We start from the raw sequence: 21,815 nt of genomic DNA, 5'->3' as shown, positions 1-21,815 counted from the left end.
ATAAAATCTGATAATGATTGATCAAGATCTACTGCTTTCTGCGTAATAAGGTGAACCTACACTTCTAGCTTGAAACAATACAACTAATTTATTTTAGCTCTACTGTATCCAACTCTCGATTTATATTGAATGGTATGAATATCTTGTGTAGTACTATCCTTCGAGATTGCAGATAGTTGACACTGCTGGTCGATTTTTAGTCCGAGAGGTTTATTGTAACCGCTTGTCATGTTTTAATTTATTTGAATAGTGACATGAATCAGATCATATATATGTACAAAACATTATTTTGAAATTCAATATTGAAAATTATGAAATTCTTTGAAATTATGGGTCTTTTGCAACTCCCTAAATAGATTTTGAGTTTTCTGGTTGCCTCCTATGACTACACATTATGTTTGATGTCCTATGACAAAACAGCTCCATGATGCATTTGTTTCTACTCTATCCAACTCTAAATTTGTTGTGAAAATTGCGAACATCTTGTGTCTTTTGTACAATCCTTCCAGCACTTCTGCAATAGCAATAACAATCTTAACTACCAAAATCCAAGATGGCCGCCTGTCTGCTATTTTGTTTTTTTCGATCAGGCTCAAAATTTAATGGGCACAACAAGACAACAAATCAAGGGGATCCTGCATAATAAAGAAGTTTGAAAAATAGCGACTCAGGACAAAGGGAAATCTACACACATTATGTATGAAGTTTGAGTAATGTATTTCTGATGAAATAGCAAGGAACATAGCTATAGGCATTTATTAAAAAAAAAAAAAAAAAGATTGGAACAAAGGACGATTTCGATAGCCATCTGATATGGCTGGTATTATCTCCTACAGGAATATCCATAATTTGACTGGTGTGAAGTTTTCTCATCTCTTATCCGGACAAGGATAGCCACAATTTTACTTGTCCAAGATTTTCTTATCTATTACATGTTGCACATTCTCAAGAAATACATGTCACCTCGACAATTCACTCATGTCAGGTCAACATTACCTTGCAATGATGTAACATCATTATAAAATACATACGAGGGTAAACAGTGTAAGAGGAAGATAATAAATCTATTTTCTAGATTGTATTAATCTTTGGATTGTTATAGGCCAACGACGGACCAAACATGACTGTCCACATATCACAATGCTTTACTTCAAACAGAACAGTAATATCAAACTTGTTTTTATGTTTTATTTAATGATTCAAAAGAAGCAGCCTTGAAATAACATTTTAGACATAGCATCTGTACCTGGTTTCTACTTCTCATGTGACATAAATATCAATTAAATACAAAATCAACAAAGGACAAACTTATGTTAAATATATTCTGACCAATCCAGGTATTATATCTGACCGGACAGAGCAAGCAAAATCAAGCAGCACAGAAGTAATCATACACTGACTTGCAGGACCTTGACTTTTGTCTTCAATATCAATATGCCTGGAACATTTAAATCTATCATATTATATTTCCTGATTTACCCATCCTTCGAAGCAAATTTATTTTCTTATTATTTTCATCTTTTTAATTTTTGCATTTTTTCACTTTTCAAAAGAGAATGCAAAACATCCCTGTTTGTAGAATCAAGAAATGCTTTTTATACATAGCTACATCCCTTCAGAAAACAAGGGAGATAATCATGGAAAGTCTGTCTGTCCAGCACTCCATCAGAGGTCTGTGGTATGGTGATGGCACATTCTGATGTTTCCTCGTGTCTGTAAAGATTAACTGGATATCACACCAGGTGTACAAGACAAGCTGTGACAATGACGGAGAGAGCCAGCACAAAGTAACCACTGTTGTACGTGTCTTTTAAACTGAAGCCTTTAGCCCAATCCCAGGCCTGAAATAATAAAAGGAGTCAGAGTTCAAAACAACAGACCAATCAAAATAAAGACAAGAAAAAACAGAAATGACAGAAAATAAGTCAGCACTGAAAACTAATACCAGCTTGATGTTGTAAAATTTAGGAACAGCTGCAAAGATTTCTACCTAAGCAGCAATGAGTAAATATTTATTCCCAACTTAGAGTAGAAACTTTACAAGTCAATTCCAAGCTCTTTTAAAGATTTCTACTAATCATCATCAGTCATAACATATTCAAATATTATGATATGTCTAAGAAAGAAAACCAGAATTTAAATGCCAAAGTTCCTCCGAGATTTTAGAGAAAATATTGCATTGATGTCTTTAAAGATATTTTGTAGTATTTTTTATTTACAAAACTTTAAAGACAGATGGTTAAGCTTGTATGTTGAAATATTGTTGTGAAATAGCACTATTTTACATAATACTGTGCTTCCTTGGACTCTGGGTAGTTATCCCCCAGAAGGCCTTGTGCCTTTAAATTACCCATGTTTTAGACCTCAGAGCAATACAGAAGTATATTCCTGTCGTTGTTGTTCTGTCTGATAATATCATCAAACAGATACGATAACTCACTCCTGTTATATTACACCAGTGACCACTCTATTTCACAACAATATAAGTTCTAAAGACTGTTATGTTCTTCATTTTGAATCTGTTTGTAATGTGAGAAATATAAATGGGTTTATCATGTTTGAACTAGAGCTGTCACCGAGGGGGTGACAAGTATACCCCCCGCTTTTCCATGATTGGTTTGGATACTTCGTTAAGCTGCCTATTTACAGTACTATAATCAAATCAAACATGTTCTATGTGTAGGTAAGAACGAAGTGAATGCATGGCCGAACAAAATTTTGCCTGTTTTTAAAGAAAAAGGGGCATAACTCTATTATAACTGGTAATTCGGCAAAAAAGGGTCCTCTAACTACATACCAAATTTTAGTAAAATCCATTGAAAACAAAGCAAATGCATAGCCGGATAAGCTAGTAACCATTTTTTACATAAAGGGGCATAACTCTGTAAAAAGGTTTTTTTCCGGAAGAAGCCGGTACTGGAGACACAACGTCATGCTATCCTTAAACTCTGTTTTAAAGTTTCCAAGAAAATCCATCAAAAACTAAGTGAATGCATAGCCGGACGAAATTATGACACTTTTTGTATGAAAAAGGGGCATAAATCTGTTAAAAAGGGCTAAAGTGGCATAATTTGTTTAATAGGACTATTTGGGGAAAATCACAACACCATATGGTCTTTTAACTATACACCAATTTTGTGAAAACTGAGGAAATACATAATTGGACAAAATTATAACCATTTTTCAAATAAAGGGGCATAACTATGTAAAAAGCATTTTTTTTTTCGGAAAATGCATTTACTGGAGGCACAAGTGCATGCAGTCCTTCAACTGTGTAAAAAGTTTCAAGAAAATCCAATGAAAACAAAGCAAATACATAGCCGGACAAGCTAGTAACCATTTTTTACATAAAGGGTCATAACTCTGTAAAAAGTGTTTTTTCGAAAGAAGCCGTTACTGGAGACACAACTTCATGCCATCCTTCAACTCTGTATAAAGTTTCAAGAAAATCCATCAAAAACTAAGTGAATGCATAGCCGGAGAAAATTATGACACATTTTGTATGAAAAAGGGGCATAAATCTGTTAAAAAGGGCAAAATCGCAAAATCTATATATATTCTATATAGATGATCAGATTGTCTGTATTATTACACTCACCAGATGCCGGTATATTCTATAGATGATCAGATTGTCTGTATTATTACACTCACCAGATACCGGTATATTCTATAGATGATCAGATTGTCTGTATTATTACACTCACCAGATACCGGTATATTCTATATAGATGATCAGATTGTCTGTATTATTACACTCACCAGATACCGGTATATTCTATATAGATGATCAGATTGTCTGTATTATTACACTCACCAGATACCGGTATATTCTATAGATGATCAGATTGTCTGTATTATTACACTCACCAGATGCCGGTATATTCTATAGATGATCAGATTGTCTGTATTATTACACTCACCATATACCGGTATATTCTATATAGATGATCAGATTGTCTGTATTATTACACTCACCAGATACCGGTATATTCTATAGATGATCAGATTGTCTGTATTATTACACTCACCAGATACCGGTATATTCTATAGATGATCAGATTGTCTGTATTATTACACTCACCAGATGCCGGTATATTCTATAGATGATCAGATTGTCTGTATTATTACACTCACCAGATACCGGTATATTCTATAGATGATCAGATTGTCTGTATTATTACACTCACCAGATGCCGAATGCCGTTGATGTAATGGTAGGTAAAGGGGAAAGCCACGACGTATTTACAAGCTATCACACTCCCAGCACCCAGGTGTACAGAGTGAAGGTAGGTGGTGAAATCTCCAGGGGCGAACATCAAGCCAGTAGCTACCACTGGGATTGCTGTGAAGACACAAATATCTGTTACCAAGGACAAACTGTCACAATGTCAATACACAAATATCTGTTACCAAGGACAAACTGTCACAATGTCAATACACAAATATCTGTTACCGAGGACAAACTATCACAATATCAGGACACAAATATCTGTTACCAAGGACAAACTGTCACAATGTCAATACACAAATATCTGTTACCGAGGACAAACTATCACAATATCAGGACACAAATATCTGTTACCAAGGACAAACTGTCACAATGTCAATACACAAATATCTGTTACCGAGGACAAACTATCACAATATCAGGACACAAATATCTATTACCGAGGATAAACCATCGCAATGTCAACAAAATATCACTGGGGAACAAGCTATCACAATTTCAATACACAAATATCCTTTACTTGGTAAACTTTATTCTGAAATGCATTCATATGAAAAATTTTAAGTTAAGGATTGTTGATAAAACTGGTACTTCTAGAAGGATATGTTCTATGTTTTGCCCTCTGTCACCCAGCAGTCAAACTCTCATTTTATACAACATCTAGTCCCCTCCACAAAATAATGCTCCAGACCAAATTTGGACAAAACTTTATTCATCCACACAGAAGAAGGAAGAGTTATTTGGTATTTACAAAGATTTACCTCTATATCCCTATATCCCCTAATAGGCTTTCTTCTGATCTAATTGGAGGGAGGGGCTTTCTTCAATATACAATATCTTTATATCCTTATTCAACTCTGCCCATATACCCTCTGGAGTAGGGTTGGAATGTGGTGGGTGGGGGCAGATTCTCCATTGAAACAACAATGAGTCTCCTTTATGCCACATTATTTAATATGTCAGGCCAATTATGAACCCATTCTAGATAAGAAGCGATGTAAGGAACAAAATCGAAGAGGTCAGACCATCCAGTTAAAATGAAGACTAGTACAGGAGATGATAAGGTACTTACCAACAGCCATAGCGATACCAGTGGCTCTGTGACCCAATGACAGCATGGAGGTCAGCTGTGGACTGTAAGATATCATCAACTAATGAGTTACACTTATTTGTGTATCACAGTCGTTTTCAAACAAACACTGATCATATGAATTCTATCATGAAAATTGGGGAAATCCAATTTCAAATTAACTTACTATTAAATTGCCTCTTTATGAATTTAAGATATTCATATTGACAGATTGCACAAAATACAAGTCACTTGTATAATGTAGCAGCATTACCTGTAGATTGATAAGTGAGGAGACATAGGTCTGTTGAGCTTTTTGTTTTTTTGCCAGAATTCTTTCATTTCATCATAAGCTTGTGATGATGATGGCTGCACACTGTCAAAGGAAAGAAAATCATTCTACATCATTTATGTCCATGATATAACCTTGCCTTTTGTCCAAGTAAAAACTTTATTTAAAAAATGATAGAATTTTGATCATAGCATAATCTTTCATTTAATTATACAGATGATTATAGAAACCTTCAGATACTATTATAACTAATGTCAACTATTTTGTATAACTTATGTCCCTGCTCCATGATACCAGGCTGCCCAGGTAATTTAAAGTATGTTTAGCTGAAATTTCAGGTTTTGATCATAAATAAGCTATTGTAAGTTTATACACATATATGTTGGAAAATATAAATAAATGATTTGCATAACTACTAGATGTAACTTCCAAAGAGGCAAAAACTCTGGAGATCTGAATTCATACATGTATGTTTTAAAAGCTGTTACAAACAGGAGACTATATATAGTATTTGTTATGTTACTTAAATTTAACCATTTTGTTTTTCATTACAACCTCAGGCAATAAACTAAGTTTGAACTACAAAACATATAGATAAGAAAATATAACTGCTCAATTTCATTTCTAAATAGATCTCCAGAATTAGAATTTTTACTTGAGATTCCACGTATGATACTTCAGGGGACATAACAAGAGGCCCAGAGGGCCTGTATCGCTCACCTGGATTTCATGAGATATGAAACAAGAATGATGATTAAGTATATTTGTCACTGGTATTGCTATGTCAATATATCATAGGCATTTTATATGGGTACATGAGGATTTTATGTCAAAAAAAGCATTAATCCGTGAAATAAAATTAACTTTTGGCAAAACCCCATAGGGATGCTACCACACAAATGTGAGTGATATCTATTGCTTAGTTTCAGAAAAGAAGTTGTTTAAACCAATTGACCCCTTTTGACCCCGCCCTCTGCACCCCGGGGGGAGTGGGGGTCAGTTCCTTCCTTTATAAAATTTTGAATCCCTACCCAAAAGGATGCTACCAGGCAAATATGAGCAATATCCCTTGCTTAGTGTCAGACAAGAAGTTGTTCATATCAATTCAGCCAAATTGACCCCTCTTGGCCCCTCCCCTCAGGCCCCTGGGGGGGGTCAGCCTCACCATTTGTACAATTTTGAATGCCCATCCAATAGTGATACTTCAGGGGACATAAAAATACCCAATAAAATCAATGGCATGATTATATAGATGTGATGCAGAACTGCATTGATAACTAGTTTCAGCACTACGTCATTTTAAGTGTACTTTGATATCACTATGCTTTATACTCATGATCAAGACAAGATATAAGATAAGGGTCTCTGTGACTTGATTTTGTATTCTGTTCAGTTGAATATTGGAGACAGCATTGACGCAGTCATCCAGATTTTGCTTGCATGAATCATGCCAGTTCATTATTTTTGTTGTGTTGATTGTAGAAATATGTACAAAAACACACATTCACTCATGTCATCTGGAACACCATTCTGATTTTTACCATTTTGTTATCACCATTCTGTTGTGTCCTAGCAGTCCTTTCCTGCAGAGATTCCTGAAAATAAAGTAAATTAATTACAATCAATGGGGAAACATTTCAGCTTAACTAATCACAGTCGAGTCGGTCAACAAAAAACAAATCACGACAAGAGCATGCTGCATCACTTGTCCGCTAAAACTGACTATATATGACCGACTCAAAAATACTTTTGGAGTCTGCGATCACGGTCAGTTTTAGTGGAGTACATGCCATCTTAGGACACATTCTTCAATCTTGTATCAATAAAAGTCTATATTGTTGTGACTGCGAGTGTGTGTGAGAAAGAAAAAAAAATTATTATGTTACACATATGTCATTGATTATGAATTGCACCTATGATGTGAATATTGCTGCTGCTGCTGCTGCTGCTGAAGATGATAAAATTGTGAGTTTTATTGAGGGTGAATCATCATGATGATGATGCATGCTGATTGATGATGATGATGGTGGTGAGGATGATGGTGATTGAATGATGATGATGATGATGATGGTGATTGAATGATGATGATGATGATTGTGATGATGATGATGATGATGATGATGATGATTGAATGATGATGATGATGATTATGATGATGGTGATGTTGATGATGATGATGTTGATGATGATGATGATGACGGTGATTGAATGATGATGATGATGATGATGATGATTATGATGATGTTCATGATGATGATGATGGCGAGGATGCTGGTGATTGAATGATGATAATGATGAGGAGGATGATGATGATGATGATGATGACGATTGATGTTTGATGAGGATTGATGATGATGGTGGTGGTGAGAACGGGGATGATTATTGCAGATGAGGATGATGACTATTGAAGATGATTTGATGATGTGATGCTGATGCTGCTGCTGATGATGATGATTTGATGATGATGATTTGATGATGATGATAATGATGATGATGATGATGATGATTGGATGGTGATGCTAATAAGAATGAGGAAGAGGATGATATGATGAGGATGATGAGGATGAAGATGAGTGTGAGTAGTTAGGATAATTGTTAAAAGTTTATGACAGTAGTGTGCAGGTGATATATTAAAATTATTGACTGTTAATGATATATGTGTTTTTGGAAAATAAAAAAATTATAAAAAAAAAATCTTGTATCAATAAAAATACTCTACATAGGTTAATTAATCACGCGGTATGTTACATTTGTATATTAAAATAATCTATCATTTCACAATTTACATTATTATACCGCTGTTATATAAGAGACCGGTACACCATGCTTAGCAAAACCTGGGCCAAGGGCAAAGGACCATGATCAACAAACCGAAATTCTGGTACTTGGAAGACATTTAGCAGCTCCTATTTTTGAAATGCATTAGCTGTATGTTGAATTCAATGCGTGTCTGTATATTGAGAAATATCAACATCATGTAGTCTTTTAAGATCAACATAAACCAAACATCAATGTTTATATTCGTTTTTCACCTTAGTAAAAGCGCCATCTTGAATGTGTATTTGGCAGTTCTCTAAATTCAAGTTTATCTAGTATGTAAAAGCCCGAAATGACCCGATCCAGTCGCAGTTCTCGTCTAATCTCGCGCGAAATCCCGAGATTACTAAACCGGAGGCGCCAGAATCAAAACAGTAAGCCGGACAACAATATTTTGGTAGGCTTGAAATATATGGAATGCAAATCGATGCTTCATGTCATCCCGCAATTAGTTCCCATTGCAACTCAAAATCATACTCACTATATTTTCCTATCGTTAGAGTAGAGCCGCGGGTAGAATTTCGGGTAAACTATGGCCAGGAGTTTTGCATTGTTGTAAGTCTAGATGATCATGATTTATAATTACCGTGTTTCGCCTATCGTCAGAGGGTATTTTATATTCATTTCTATTCCATCACCATTATACATAGCTTTTTTAACGATTTTGCGCGAAAAACCACACGGGCCCTAGATATCTACTCGGACATACTAAAAACAGATCGTAATGATTTTTTTCGGGACAAGAGTTTAACTTCGTTTATTCTGAACGCAGGCATGCTAATTGCCTCTCTATTCATATTCATTCAGATCATATACTGCATAGTTATCGTCTGTCAGAACAATGCGATAGAGTAGGGTTTATCCAGATCTCAAGAACATAGGCTAGTTCTAATCACCCTGGTATCGGCCCAATAAGGCCGGATAAAAATAAAATCGGCTGCCTTTTTATGTTAGGTATGAGTGACTTTGACTTTTAATATTGATTTGTCTACTCTATGGTTGTACAGATATACAAACTTATACACATTTATCTTCCTGAAATGGCAGGATTCATCACCATTTATTTCAATAAAACATCAATCGACTTTTATTCTTATCAAAAAAAAAATAAAAGAGTAAGCAAAGGATTAATATAATAAACTAGGTTTGAAGGTTGTTAAGCTGTTAATTCTGTGTTATCAATCGAATGCCTAGCAAGATTGACACATGGACTCGATCACCTGGACACTTCATCATTCAGTGGTAGACTGTCTTTTAGGCGGCCGTTTTAGGATAAATACAGATACTACTTAAGTGCAAATGTAGTAGGAGTAGGAAAATGCATGGCCAGACCGGGGTTTATATCCAGGACCTCCAAACACTAGCCGGATGCTCTACCAATTGAGCTACCTGGTCCGATGGTCGACCCTCTCCAATTCCGCTACACTCTTCCCTTTCTTTTAAAGTCTTCGACCCTGAGAAGTTCTCCAGAAGTGCTGGGTTTGATCTCTAAGGGAGGCGACATTGAAATAAATTTAACTTGTCGTATGCTCTAGGTCTGTTACATGGCATCTTCGCTAGCCAAGGCTTCTGATTACGTTACACTCCACGAACCCTTGGCGGATATAGTCGTGTTCAAACCGTCACGCCCTGGAATCCCAGGGCAACCAATCAAATCCCATTTACATTCAGGCTTGGTTTCGCATTAAACAAAAACTGCGACACCCAGTACAGAACTACATTGTCGACTATGTCATGGCATTTTACCTAAATACAGAGACGTACAATCATTGGGGAAACATTCACAGTGTTTGATCAATTTATATAAGTCATTGATCACACATCTCATCGAAATTGACACAAGCCTTCATGTGTGTCAGTAAACATCACCGATGAAGTACATTGGTAATGCTCATTTTGATTGGTCGAAAATTTCATGAATAAAGGGTGGTAATTTCGAATCTCCACTAGAGGGCCAGAACTGACGACTATATCCGCCAAGGGTTCGTGGAGTGTAGCGTAATCAGAAGCCTTGGCTAGCGAGGATGGTTACATGGGTGTCCCAGTATACTGTAGGCATTTGCATTAGAAATTATATTTTGTTCCATGATATCGATGGTAAGCTTAGGCACACAGGCTAGTCCTGAGATGTTCAATCCAGGCAAAGGCTGCGAAAGTATTAAACATATTTTAATTACTAAAATGGTATTTGTCAAACTTAAAAGTTTGGCCACAATGACACAGTATTTAATTGATGAATTTAAAATGGGTGACTTTTTAATTCATTTCACAGGTGAACATGTTGAATATGTTTGAAGATTTTTTGTTCAATTTATTTTACAGGTGACTACATTAAACAGTTGCTGAATATACCAAAATGCCTGTGGAACAGATTTCCTACTCTGAGAAATATTTTGATGAAAATTTTGAGTACAGGTAAGAAATATTTATGTTAATAAAAGATTAGTTGTTATACCTGTCTTTATTTTTCAACTGCTTAAAATTTTGATTGTGATAGCTTTGAGGTGTCATTTTTGTATTCCCTAGTGTGTGCATGGCATTAAAAGTGATTCTTATCAAAAAGTTTTTTTTTTAATTTGGTGAGAGATAAAAAGCTAAATGGGGAGAACTAGTCTATTAACATTATGTACAGAAATGTAAATCATATATGTCTTTAATTTAATATCATTAGATTCATCAATTAATCAGTTTTTAACAATATTTTGTTATTTTGAAAAGAAAAAAAAAATTAATTTAGAATTGCAGGATCATATCCTGAATATTCTAGAATTATATGTACAGTCAAACCTGCTTGAATGGTCACCTTGAATAAGCGACCAGCTCCGTTATGCGACCAGTCTTTGGTCCATCCGATGAAAAATACTGTATAATTAACCTTGAATAAGCGGTCACCTGTCTAACGTGACCAGTGGTTACTAAAATCTGGCCCTAGTTGTTGTCTCATCCCGTATTGAGAAGCCAATGTGTAACAGAGGTTAACAGCCAAGATGATCACATGACCAGATTTCTCTATCCATATACGATGTGTTTCTAGCTCCAAAGTTTGTCAGGGCTCCAGCAGCTTCATTCCTTGGGGAATTTTCATCAAACCTCAAACAACGATAATGATATAATGCCTCGGATAAGTTTGAGTTTCAGAGTTTTTGGGTCAAGGTCAAGGTTACTATTTTTAGCAGGAGGAGGGTTCCAGGTGATATGTATTGCTTTGGCAATACCCAGTATGCTTGTTTTTTCAGTTATTAAATCTTGTTGTCTAAACACGTATGTACTTTCCCTCAGTTTTCACATTTATAAATCTTGTTTAATGACTTGAAATTGTCTGTTTGCATTTTGATTAGACAACCATGATCAGTGCTTCCTTATCCTATTAGTATTTGTCTAGATACAACGATATCATGTGGTACATGTGTATGTTGTTCTGCCCTGCAGTTCTCTTGTTTTAACAAAGTTGGTGTGATTTCTAATCAGGCATGTTATCCTACCACCTGACATAGCCAAGCTTGTGCCAAAGAATCATTTGATGACGGAGACGGAGTGGAGGAACATCGGGGTGCAGCAGTCTCCTGGCTGGATACATTACATGGTCCACTCACCGGGTGTGTAGTCATTTTCCTATAAAGTTTAAGCTGTAATGGCCTTGCTTCTGATGAAGTATTAAATGATATTAAAATAAAATATCTACCCAACAAGATGACTCTGGGTTCATCAAATAGAAGTGATTTACTATTTTGTAACTATATTTTCTCCGGTGCTCGCCATGCTTAGAATTTCTTTATTTCTGGATTCCTCCCATTGGCTAATATTTAAGTGGAAAAGCCCTAAAACGTTGTCTGTTTTCGGTAAATAGAAAAATGAAATGGTTGTACAAATGTTGGCTGCACAGAAGTGTAATGTTCATGATATTAATTGCTTAATAGGTATATAATAAAGTACTTGCCTAAGATCATCTACCTTAAATTCTAATAACAAGGCACAAGTCTTGAGAAATAATCCATAAATCCATCGAAGGGGAATAAAAAAAGTATCTTGAAGTCGAATATATACGATTGAAGGGATTGTTTTGAAAATAAGTTGTCAGGTTGTATAAAGTTATAGACTTGCTTTGAACTACAAATTATTCCAGTTACATGAATTTTGTGTAATATTATGTCATTTGAAATTTTGTGAGGTGAAAAAATTGCACTTTATCAAAACTTATTTTCATCAGTGTATATTTCATTCAATAGTATACATCTGATGTACATTGTATACTATTGAATGAAATATGCACTGATGAAAATAAGTTTTTATTAATCATATATTTTTAAAGAGAGCATAAAATGATATTTTATTATGATTTGATCAAACAGTACTTTGAATGTTCAGTAACCGAGTTATATTTACTCAACTATAAAATCTTCCTAATGATGGGTTATCTCTTTTGTAGAACCACATGTCTTACTGTTTCGACGGCCAGTTCCACAGACACAGAAAACACAGATTTCTCAAGCTATAACTACACAGGTACACTAGGGAGTCATACTACACACAGGTCTGAAGGAATACAATGGTGTCCAGATCCACGGAGAGAAAATGATGTCTCGGACAACGGAAGTGACTGAGAACTAACCAACATGTAAAGGGCATTCATTTCATACTTTAAACTCTGAGTACTTGTTGATTCATGACTAATTTGGTTTTTATTTTTTTGGTCTATGATGGCTTAATTATGGAAACTTGTCTGAACATTCCAAGAAACCTGATCAATACTTACTTATATTCATAGGTATAAATATATACATTAAATATAGTTTTGTTAATTTCCCTAGAATGGCATCTTCAAGGCTTTTAATTGTTATAGTATATGTAACCATGGTTACTAGTTTACTAAGCAGAATTTGTTTATTGTGGCTGTTATTTAACTGGGACTTTGACTACCGAAGTGTAGATTACAGGGTAGAGAAATCAGGTCACCAGGGAAGGTGAAATTCACTGTTCTTACTGAATAAAACCTATAGTAAGCCGAGTGAAGATGGATGAGATTTAAGGTTGTCTTCTAAAACCTACAGTGCCCCCACCCATCTAACCATAATCCTATTTCCATAAAATAGCATTTCAAGTTTAGTGTTTGCAACAAACCCAAAACTGGTTCTTCCTGAAAGCCAATTTCAATTTGTACTTTCTTAAGGATTGAAAATTTAAAAGTTAATTAACAAAAATGTAAATTTGATAAAAACTGGTGCCTGATCTTGCTTTCCCAGTTGAAACATGATTATCCTGTTTTCAACATGATATCATCAAGACTTTTAAAAAAAAAAAAAGGCTATAGAATGTTGGATTATGAGGAGGTGGATTTGTTGACAAGACTTTGCTTACCTCAGAAAATATACGATGAATTTGTTTTTACAAACTTTGTTGATATTACTGAATCTCTATGTTATTAGTTAGTTTTATAAATGTTTATGGATTTAAGATTTCCTGAAATATATACCCAAGTTCTATATAGACTCCAGGAAGTATGATGTCAAGAAAATCTGACATTATTATCATCCCCTCTTAATATGTAATTCATTTGCCCATGATGTAGTCTCAAATTTGTGACAGGGGGAGCAACTCTTGTCCAATGGCATTACTGCATTTTACACTGTGAATTTCAGTAATGTATTTATTTGTACACTAACTAAATCACAGACCCAAGTACATTTGTTTAAGTGTATTTCTTTAAATTTGGCTAAATGTTGGGCTATTTGAGTAAAATATATTTCCAAATGAAGGAATCCAAAAATAAATTCTATGGTGGAGAAAATGTGGCTAATTATATTAGTACATTTCCAATAAATCACTTCAGATTGTGGTTCCTGTTTGTTTAAACAGGAATCCTCCTGTACATAAATAATGGAATAGCTCTAGACAATACAAAGAAAACCCTTTTTATTACAACTTTCTTCAGTGTAGTGAGTTGTCTCCCCTTACATTGCAGGCCAATATTTTCTCTGAGGTATCGAGTAAAGTGGACACAGTTGATCATACATAGACTTGTTATCCTCTCCTGTTTAAATTATATCATATCTTTGTATAAACTGTGTTGTGAACTGTTTTCATTCTTGATGACGTACATGTTTTAAATGTTTCATTGCAAGGGTTCTGCCATTTTTCTGTTCAAATTTTCTTTTTCTATGAAAATAGAAATATGTCATGTATCAAGGCAAAAAGATATTGATACTATCTGGACTATTGTTAAAAGTATTTTGCCTATCTCCATCATGATAACCATCATTCATAATCATCTTTGAATGTTGATTCTGTTCCTGAAATATGGCAGGGCCCTTCTGTAGCTTCTAGTGCTTTAGATATAATGGTGCTGTTGCGATGCCTGGGCCATTTTCATTTATTGCTGTGCAAACATTTGAGCTGGATTTGTTCATTTCATTCGAATGAATGACAGACATAATGATTTCTTGTTGCTTTAGATGAACGTTAAAGACGTTCAAGGCCTGTATAAATATCTGACAGTCCACGGAGATTTAATTCTCAAATGTTACAAAATTGATGAACGTGTTTGTCCACATTAATGAACAGGCCCAAGGTGCTATTTGAGTAAATGTACAGTTGTTAATATTGGTGTTCTATGTTTATTTTTAACAGAAAAAATTATTAATCATTTTTTATGTAAAGATGTTGTTGGTTTTTTTTTTAACATTTTCAGTTCCACATATTTCAGTATAATTTACTAATTAATCAACATTAGTAAGCTAGTCATTTGATTAAACCACAATATTCATTATTTACAAATTACTGGATATTTGTTTATTGATACATGGTTCATACGTACGGGTATAAAAAGTCTTGGATATATTTGATGTTAAAATAAAATATGGAATATGATTTACTTTCTTAAGATATTAATAAAATCATATATTCCGACTGTGGCAATAAGATACATCATCACACATATCCCGCACACAGGGCTTAAAAGACCTTGTTGTAAGACGTTAAACAGTACAAACTGAATGTAGAAAGTCTTGGAAAATCCTTGAGTTTAATGGTAGAAAATCCTTGAAAAGTTTTTGAATTTGATGAACCAAAGTCTGTATGAACCATGTATTTGAAAACAAATCTACCGTATGTTATTGATCTTTTTATTACATTTTTGCCAGTGAAATAAAAAAAAAAGAATATAACACTGCTTACAAACGACAATGGGGAAATCAACATTTGCATACAGCTCTCCGTCATGTTATATGACGTCGTGATAATGCAAGATCAAATGTTTTTCACTTGTGGTACACACTCGTGAAAAATATAAAAATATCAGCGACACTCATAAAGTATATTTTGAATTACTGAAGACACGGTTACATATCCTCTATGTATTTCTGATTAAGTACTGTTTTTAAAAGACATTGGAAAAAGCTAAAGCTATAATCTTAATTAAAATGGTACTCTATTGGAGGTCTGTTTTAATAATCTATGTTTGAAGTAATTCCAAAACAGTCTTATTCCCTGAAATTACCCCCTGCTTAAAATTGTAGCACAGTCAACCTTTCACCCAACCACACAAGTCATTTGTGATAAATAATGCTTGAATAAATAATTTTGTATTATTTTATTTAAAATATTACTTCAAGAAAAAGAAATGTGGTTTAATTTAATTGTTTTTGACTGAAGTGTAAGATTTTTAATCCATAAACAATGGTTTTAATCTGGTTCCATGCCTGTTTGACATTTTACTGGGAAATGTCAAATGTCCAGGTAGATACACTATGTATTTTATTGTATACAAAACACCAACAATTTCACTTCAGTGATAACTCTTGGTTTGGATTCATTGTAGTATGGTTTTATTGTTTAAGATAGATTTTCATGTTTTAATCATTGTTTTTTTTATGTGGTGCAATTTTTTGTTTTTGATTCAGATTCATTATACTCGTTGTTTATATTTGTCGGTAGAGTTTTTAGCTTTTGTGTTGTAAATTTCTCTATATAATTTGTTATATGTAAATGTTAATTACAGTATTATGAATATGTAAATATTTGCATTAGCATTAAGATGCTGAATATTTTAACATTTCTTGTTCAGAAATTATCCTTCTTAATCTGATCTTTCATATCTTAGTAGAATAAAAAGTTATTTTAACATTTCTTTTTCTTAAACTTTTTCAAATATGATTAAAAAAATAAGGACATTATTAAACAGTATCATTTCCAAATGTACAAAATGATGATTTCTGAATAAAAAATATATGAATTTGAAATATCTTTAATTTTCATTACTTTATTGATTTCTTTTTACCCAAGTCTAAACTAACCAAAGTTGTGACATCAGATGATTTTTTTTGTAACTTTACAACACCAGATGACCTTTAGTTATAGAGCATCATTTGTCCGCCTGTAAACAGTATCCTGTAATTGGTACTTTACTGGAATGGATGATGTTATAGTGACAGAACCTCCACCAGCGAATACTGTATATCAATGGTCCTTAGTGAATACAGTATATCAATAGTCCTTAGTGAATACAGTATATCAATGGTCCTTAGTGAATACAGTATATCAATGGTCCTTAGTGAATACAGTATATTAACGGTCCTTAGTGAATACAGTATATCAATGGTCCTTAGTGAATACAGTATATCAATGGTCCTTAGTGAATACAGTATATCAATAGTCCTTAGTGAATACAGTATATCAATGGTCCTTAGTGAATACAGTATATCAATAGTCCTTAGTGAATACAGTATATCAATAGTCCTTAGTGAATACAGTATATCAATGGACCTTAGTGAATACAATATATCAATGGTCCTTAGTGAATACAGTATATCAATGGTCCTTAGTGAATACAGTATATCAATGGTCCTTAGTGAATACAGTATATCAATGGTCCTTAGTGAATACAGTATATCAACGGTCCTTAGTGAATACAGTATATCAATGGTCCTTAGTGAATACAGTATATCAATGGTCCTTAGTGAATACAGTATATCAATGGTCCTTAGTGAATACAGTATATCAATGGTCCTTAGTGAATACAGTATATCAATGGTCCTTAGTGAATACAGTATATCAATGGTCCTTAGTGAATACAGTATATCAATGGTCCTTAGTGAATACAGTATATCAATGGTCCTTAGTGAATACAGTATATCAATGGTCCTTAGTGAATACAGTATATCAACGGTCCTTAGTGAATACAGTATATCAATGGTCCTTAGTGAATACAATATATCAATGGTCCTTAGTGAATACAGTATATCAATGGTCCTTAGTGAATACTGTATATCAATGGTCCTTAGTGGATACAGTATATCAATGGTCCTTAGTGAATACTGTATATCAATGGTCCTTAGTGAATACAATATATCAATGGTCCTTAATGAATACAGTATATCAATGGTCCTTAGTGAATACAATATATCAATGGTCCTTAGTGAATACAGTATATCAATGGTCCTTAGTGAATACTGTATATCAATGGTCCTTAGTGAATACAGTATATCAATGGTCCTTAGTGAATACAGTATATCAATGGTCCTTAGTGAATACAGTATATCAATGGTCCTTAGTGAATACAGTATATCAATGGTCCTTAGTGAATGCAGTATATCAATGGTCCTTAGTGAATACAATATATCAATGGTCCTTAGTGAATACAGTATATCAATGGTCCTTAGTGAATACTGTATATCAATGGTCCTTAGTGAATACAGTAGATCAACGGTCCTTAGTGAATACTGTATATCGACGGTCCTTAGTGAATACCGTATATCAATGGTCCTTAGTGAATACAGTATATTAATGGTCCTAAGTGATACAGTGAATCCTTGCTTCTTTCAAAATGGCAGTCATCTTGAAAATCTTGATTATTACGGTCCAAGTGGTTGGACCAGAATTGTTCATTTATAAAATAAGGGCGTACCTGGTGATTTTATATATCTTTCAGACGAGCTTACGGAAATACTTTCTGCGGGTCAGTCAATATACATGCTGGAAATATATTTAAAAACGGACTAACTGCCTAACAGATCCTTTGTTAGATAGTTCCTCAAAAGTGATGATCGTATCAAGACTTCAGGTACACCCGAGCTACAGATGGTCCTAACTAAAAATCAAGATGACATCCATTCTTCGAATATACCTCTCCTGAAAGGAAAGTGGTTTCAATACAGAAATTTGATATCACAAATCTGAAATGATTGTCATATCAAGTAAGAAGTGTTGAATATCCACTTATTGATTTTAGGATCCATGTTGCCATTTTTACCGTTTTGGAAATCTTGTAACATATATCCCTAGTAGAAATAGCTATGGAGGCAAGACACTATATAATGGAGGAGGACTAGCTAGTCCTGTTGTAATGTAAAATCATTCGACACTTTTGACTACTTCTTACTCTGACGTCTGATACATTTAAGGTGGCAAACATGTTGTTAATTACTCTGTTCGCTGTTTTAATTAGTTACTAATTTGAATCGCCTATTACTTGGCCATGTTTAGATGAAGAAATGTTTTATCTCGCCTCTTGGTGAGTTTTGGTCCTGTCCTCCTGTGGTAGAATGATGAGGCTCGGAGTAGAGAGGGACTGGATACATACTGAGGGTCAATTAGTTTGCTCGCAATCTTAGGTCTGATGAGCAGAAAGATGGTTCGTTACAAAATATTGTCAAAATGACAGTGCTCTCAGAAGACATTACAACATTGACACCCCTCAAACTAACCTGTCTATTGGTGTCCCCTAGTCACCCGTCTTCAAACTAACCCGTCTGTTGGTGTCCCCTAGACACCCGTCCACAAACTAACCTGTCTATTGGTGTCCCCTAGTCACCCGTCTTCAAACTAACCTGTCTGTTGGTGTCCCCTAGACACCCGTCCACAAACTAACCTGTCTATTGGTGTCCCCTAGACACCCGTCTTCAAACTAACCTGTCTATTGGTGTCCCCTAGACACCCGTCCTCAAACTAACCTGTCTATTGGTGTCCCCTAGACACCCGTCTTCAAACTAACCTGGCTGTTGGTGTCCCCTAGACACCCGTCCTCAAACTAACCTGTCTGTTGGTGTCCCCTAGACACCCGTCCACAAACTAACCTGTCTGTTGGTGTCCCCTACACACCCGTCCTCAAACTAACCTGTCTGTTGGTGTCCCCTAGACACCCGTCCTCAAACTAACCTGTCTGATGGTGTCCCCATAGACACCCGTCCTCAAACTAACCTGTCTGTTGGTGTCCCCTAGACACCCGTCCTCAAACTAACCTGTCTGATGGTGTCCCCTAGACACCCGTCCTCAAACTAACCTGTCTATTGGTGTCCCCTAGACACCCGTCCACAAACTAACCTGTCTGATGGTGTCCCCTAGACACCCGTCCTCAAACTAACCTGTCTGTTGGTGTCCCCTAGACACCCGTCCTCAAACTAACCTGTCTGTTGGTGTCCCCTAGACACCCGTCCTCAAACTAACCTGTCTGTTGGTGTCCCCTAGACACCCGTCTTCAAACTAACCTGTCTGTTGGTGTCCCCTAGACACCCGTCCTCAAACTAACCTGTCTGATGGTGTCCCCTAGACACCCGTCCTCAAACTAACCTGTCTATTGGTGTCCCCTAGACACCCGTCTTCAAACTAACCTGTCTATTGGTGTCCCCTAGACACCCGTCTTCAAACTAACCTGTCTGTTGGTGTCCCCTAGACACCCGTCCTCAAACTAACCTGTCTGATGGTGTCCCCTAGACACCCGTCCTCAAACTAACCTGTCTATTGGTGTCCCCTAGACACCCGTCTTCAAACTAACCTGTCTGATGGTGTCCCCTAGACACCCGTCCTCAAACTAACCTGTCTATTGGTGTCCCCTAGTCACCCGTCTTCAAACTAACCTGTCTGTTGGTGTCCCCTACACACCCGTCCTCAAACTAACCTGTCTGTTGGTGTCCCCATAGACACCCGTCCTCAAACTAACCTGTCTGATGGTGTCCCCATAGACACCCGTCCTCAAACTAACCTGGCTGATGGTGTCCCCTAGACACCCGTCCACAAACTAACCTGTCTGTTGGTGTCCCCATAGACACCCGTCCTCAAACTAACCTGGCTGTTGATGTCCCCTAGACACCCGTCCTCAAACTAACCTGTCTGTTGGTGTCCCCATAGACACCCGTCCTCAAACTAACCTGTCTGTTGATGTCCCCTAGACACCCGTCCTCAAACTAACCTGTCTGTTGATGTCCCCTAGACACCCGTCCTCAAACTAACCTGTCTGTTGATGTCCCCTAGACACCCGTCCTCAAACTAACCTGTCTGATGGTGTCCCCATAGACACCCGTCCTCAAACTAACCTGTCTGTTGGTGTCCCCTAGACACCCGTCCTCAAACTAACCTGTCTGATGGTGTCCCCTAGACACCCGTCCACAAACTAACCTGTCTATTGGTGTCCCCTAGACACCCGTCCACAAACTAACCTGTCTGATGGTGTCCCATAGACACCCGTCCTCAAACTAACCTGGCTGTTGATGTCCCCTAGACACCCGTCCTCAAACTAACCTGTCTGTTGGTGTCCCCTAGACACCCGTCCTCAAACTAACCTGTCTGATGGTGTCCCCTAGACACCCGTCCACAAACTAACCTGTCTGTTGGTGTCCCCTAGACACCCGTCCTCAAACTAACCTGGCTGTTGGTATCCCTTAGACACCCGTCCACAAACTAACCTGTCTGATGGTGTCCCCTAGACACCCGTCCTCAACTAACCTGTCTGTTGGTGTCCCCTAGACACCCGTCCTCAAACTAACCTGTCTGTTGGTGTCCCCTAGACACCCGTCCTCAAACTAACCTGTCTGTTGGTGTCCCCTAGACACCCGTCCTCAAACTAACCTGTCTGTTGGTGTCCCCTACACACCCGTCCTCAAACTAACCTGTCTGTTGATGTCCCCTAGACACCCGTCCTCAAACTAACCTGTCTGTTGATGTCCCCGAGACACCCGTCTTCAAACTAACCTGTCTGATGGTGTCCCCATAGACACCCGTCCACAAACTAACCTGTCTGATGGTGTCCCCATAGACACCCGTCCTCAAACTAACCTGTCTGTTGATGTCCCCTAGACACCCGTCCTCAAACTAACCTGTCTGTTGATGTCCCCTAGACACCCGTCCTCAAACTAACCTGTCTGTTGATGTCCCCTAGACACCCGTCCTCAAACTAACCTGTCTGATGGTGTCCCCTAGACACCCGTCCACAAACTTACCTGTCTGATGGTGTCCCCTAGACACCCGTCCACAAACTAACCTGTCTGATGGTGTCCCCTAGTCACCCGTCCTCAAACTAACCTGTCTGTTGGTGTCCCCATAGACACCCGTCCTCAAACTAACCTGTCTGTTGGTGTCCCCATAGACACCCGTCCTCAAACTAACCTGTCTGATGGTGTCCCCATAGACACCCGTCCTCAAAC

The 21,815-nt window shown here is 36.5% G+C and overlaps 2 protein-coding genes across 3 annotated transcripts; one reads left to right on the top strand and one right to left on the bottom strand.

Moving 5' to 3' along the window:
* Positions 1–1,173: 1,173 nt before the first annotated feature.
* On the bottom strand, positions 1,174–8,699 carry LOC117341307 (succinate dehydrogenase cytochrome b560 subunit, mitochondrial-like). The gene is made up of 6 exons (XM_033903161.1): positions 8,622–8,699; positions 7,131–7,184; positions 5,572–5,673; positions 5,301–5,362; positions 4,188–4,342; positions 1,174–1,841 (listed from the first exon to the last, which is right to left on the bottom strand). The coding sequence occupies exons 1-6, from the start codon at positions 8,636–8,638 to the stop codon at positions 1,734–1,736; spliced, it is 498 nt and encodes a 165-aa protein (XP_033759052.1). The 5' UTR covers positions 8,639–8,699; the 3' UTR covers positions 1,174–1,733.
* A 3-nt stretch (positions 8,700–8,702) lies between these two features.
* Positions 8,703–13,692, top strand: LOC117341308 (cyclin-dependent kinases regulatory subunit-like). Of its 2 annotated transcripts, none has more exons than XM_033903162.1 (4): positions 8,703–8,803; positions 10,729–10,821; positions 11,875–12,002; positions 12,833–13,692. In XM_033903162.1, the coding sequence occupies exons 2-4, from the start codon at positions 10,763–10,765 to the stop codon at positions 12,916–12,918; spliced, it is 273 nt and encodes a 90-aa protein (XP_033759053.1). In that variant the 5' UTR covers positions 8,703–8,803; positions 10,729–10,762; the 3' UTR covers positions 12,919–13,692. The 2 variants fall into 2 exon arrangements, with proteins under 2 accessions (XP_033759053.1, XP_033759054.1); XM_033903163.1 differs by having other exon boundaries at positions 8,762–8,780.
* Positions 13,693–21,815: the final 8,123 nt, after the last annotated feature.

Source organism: Pecten maximus, chromosome 13, assembly GCF_902652985.1.
Source record: "Pecten maximus chromosome 13, xPecMax1.1, whole genome shotgun sequence".
Classification (NCBI taxonomy): domain Eukaryota; kingdom Metazoa; phylum Mollusca; class Bivalvia; order Pectinida; family Pectinidae; genus Pecten; species Pecten maximus.
Note: the sequence above shows the minus strand (reverse complement) of the source record. Positions and strands in the feature narration are given on the sequence as shown.

Coding starts and splice junctions, on each gene's coding strand:
- LOC117341307 (XM_033903161.1), bottom strand. Junction 5,674..7,130: donor AGAATGGTGATAACAAAATG/GTAAAAATCAGA, acceptor TTCCTTTGACAG/TGTGCAGCCATCATCATCAC. Junction 4,343..5,300: donor TGGTATCGCTATGGCTGTTG/GTAAGTACCTTA, acceptor GTGTCTTCACAG/CAATCCCAGTGGTAGCTACT.
- LOC117341308 (XM_033903162.1), top strand. CDS start 10,763: ATGCCTGTGGAACAGATTTCCTACTCTGAGAAATATTTTGATGAAAAT. Junction 10,822..11,874: donor GATGAAAATTTTGAGTACAG/GTAAGAAATATT, acceptor ATTTCTAATCAG/GCATGTTATCCTACCACCTG. Junction 12,003..12,832: donor TTACATGGTCCACTCACCGG/GTGTGTAGTCAT, acceptor TCTCTTTTGTAG/AACCACATGTCTTACTGTTT.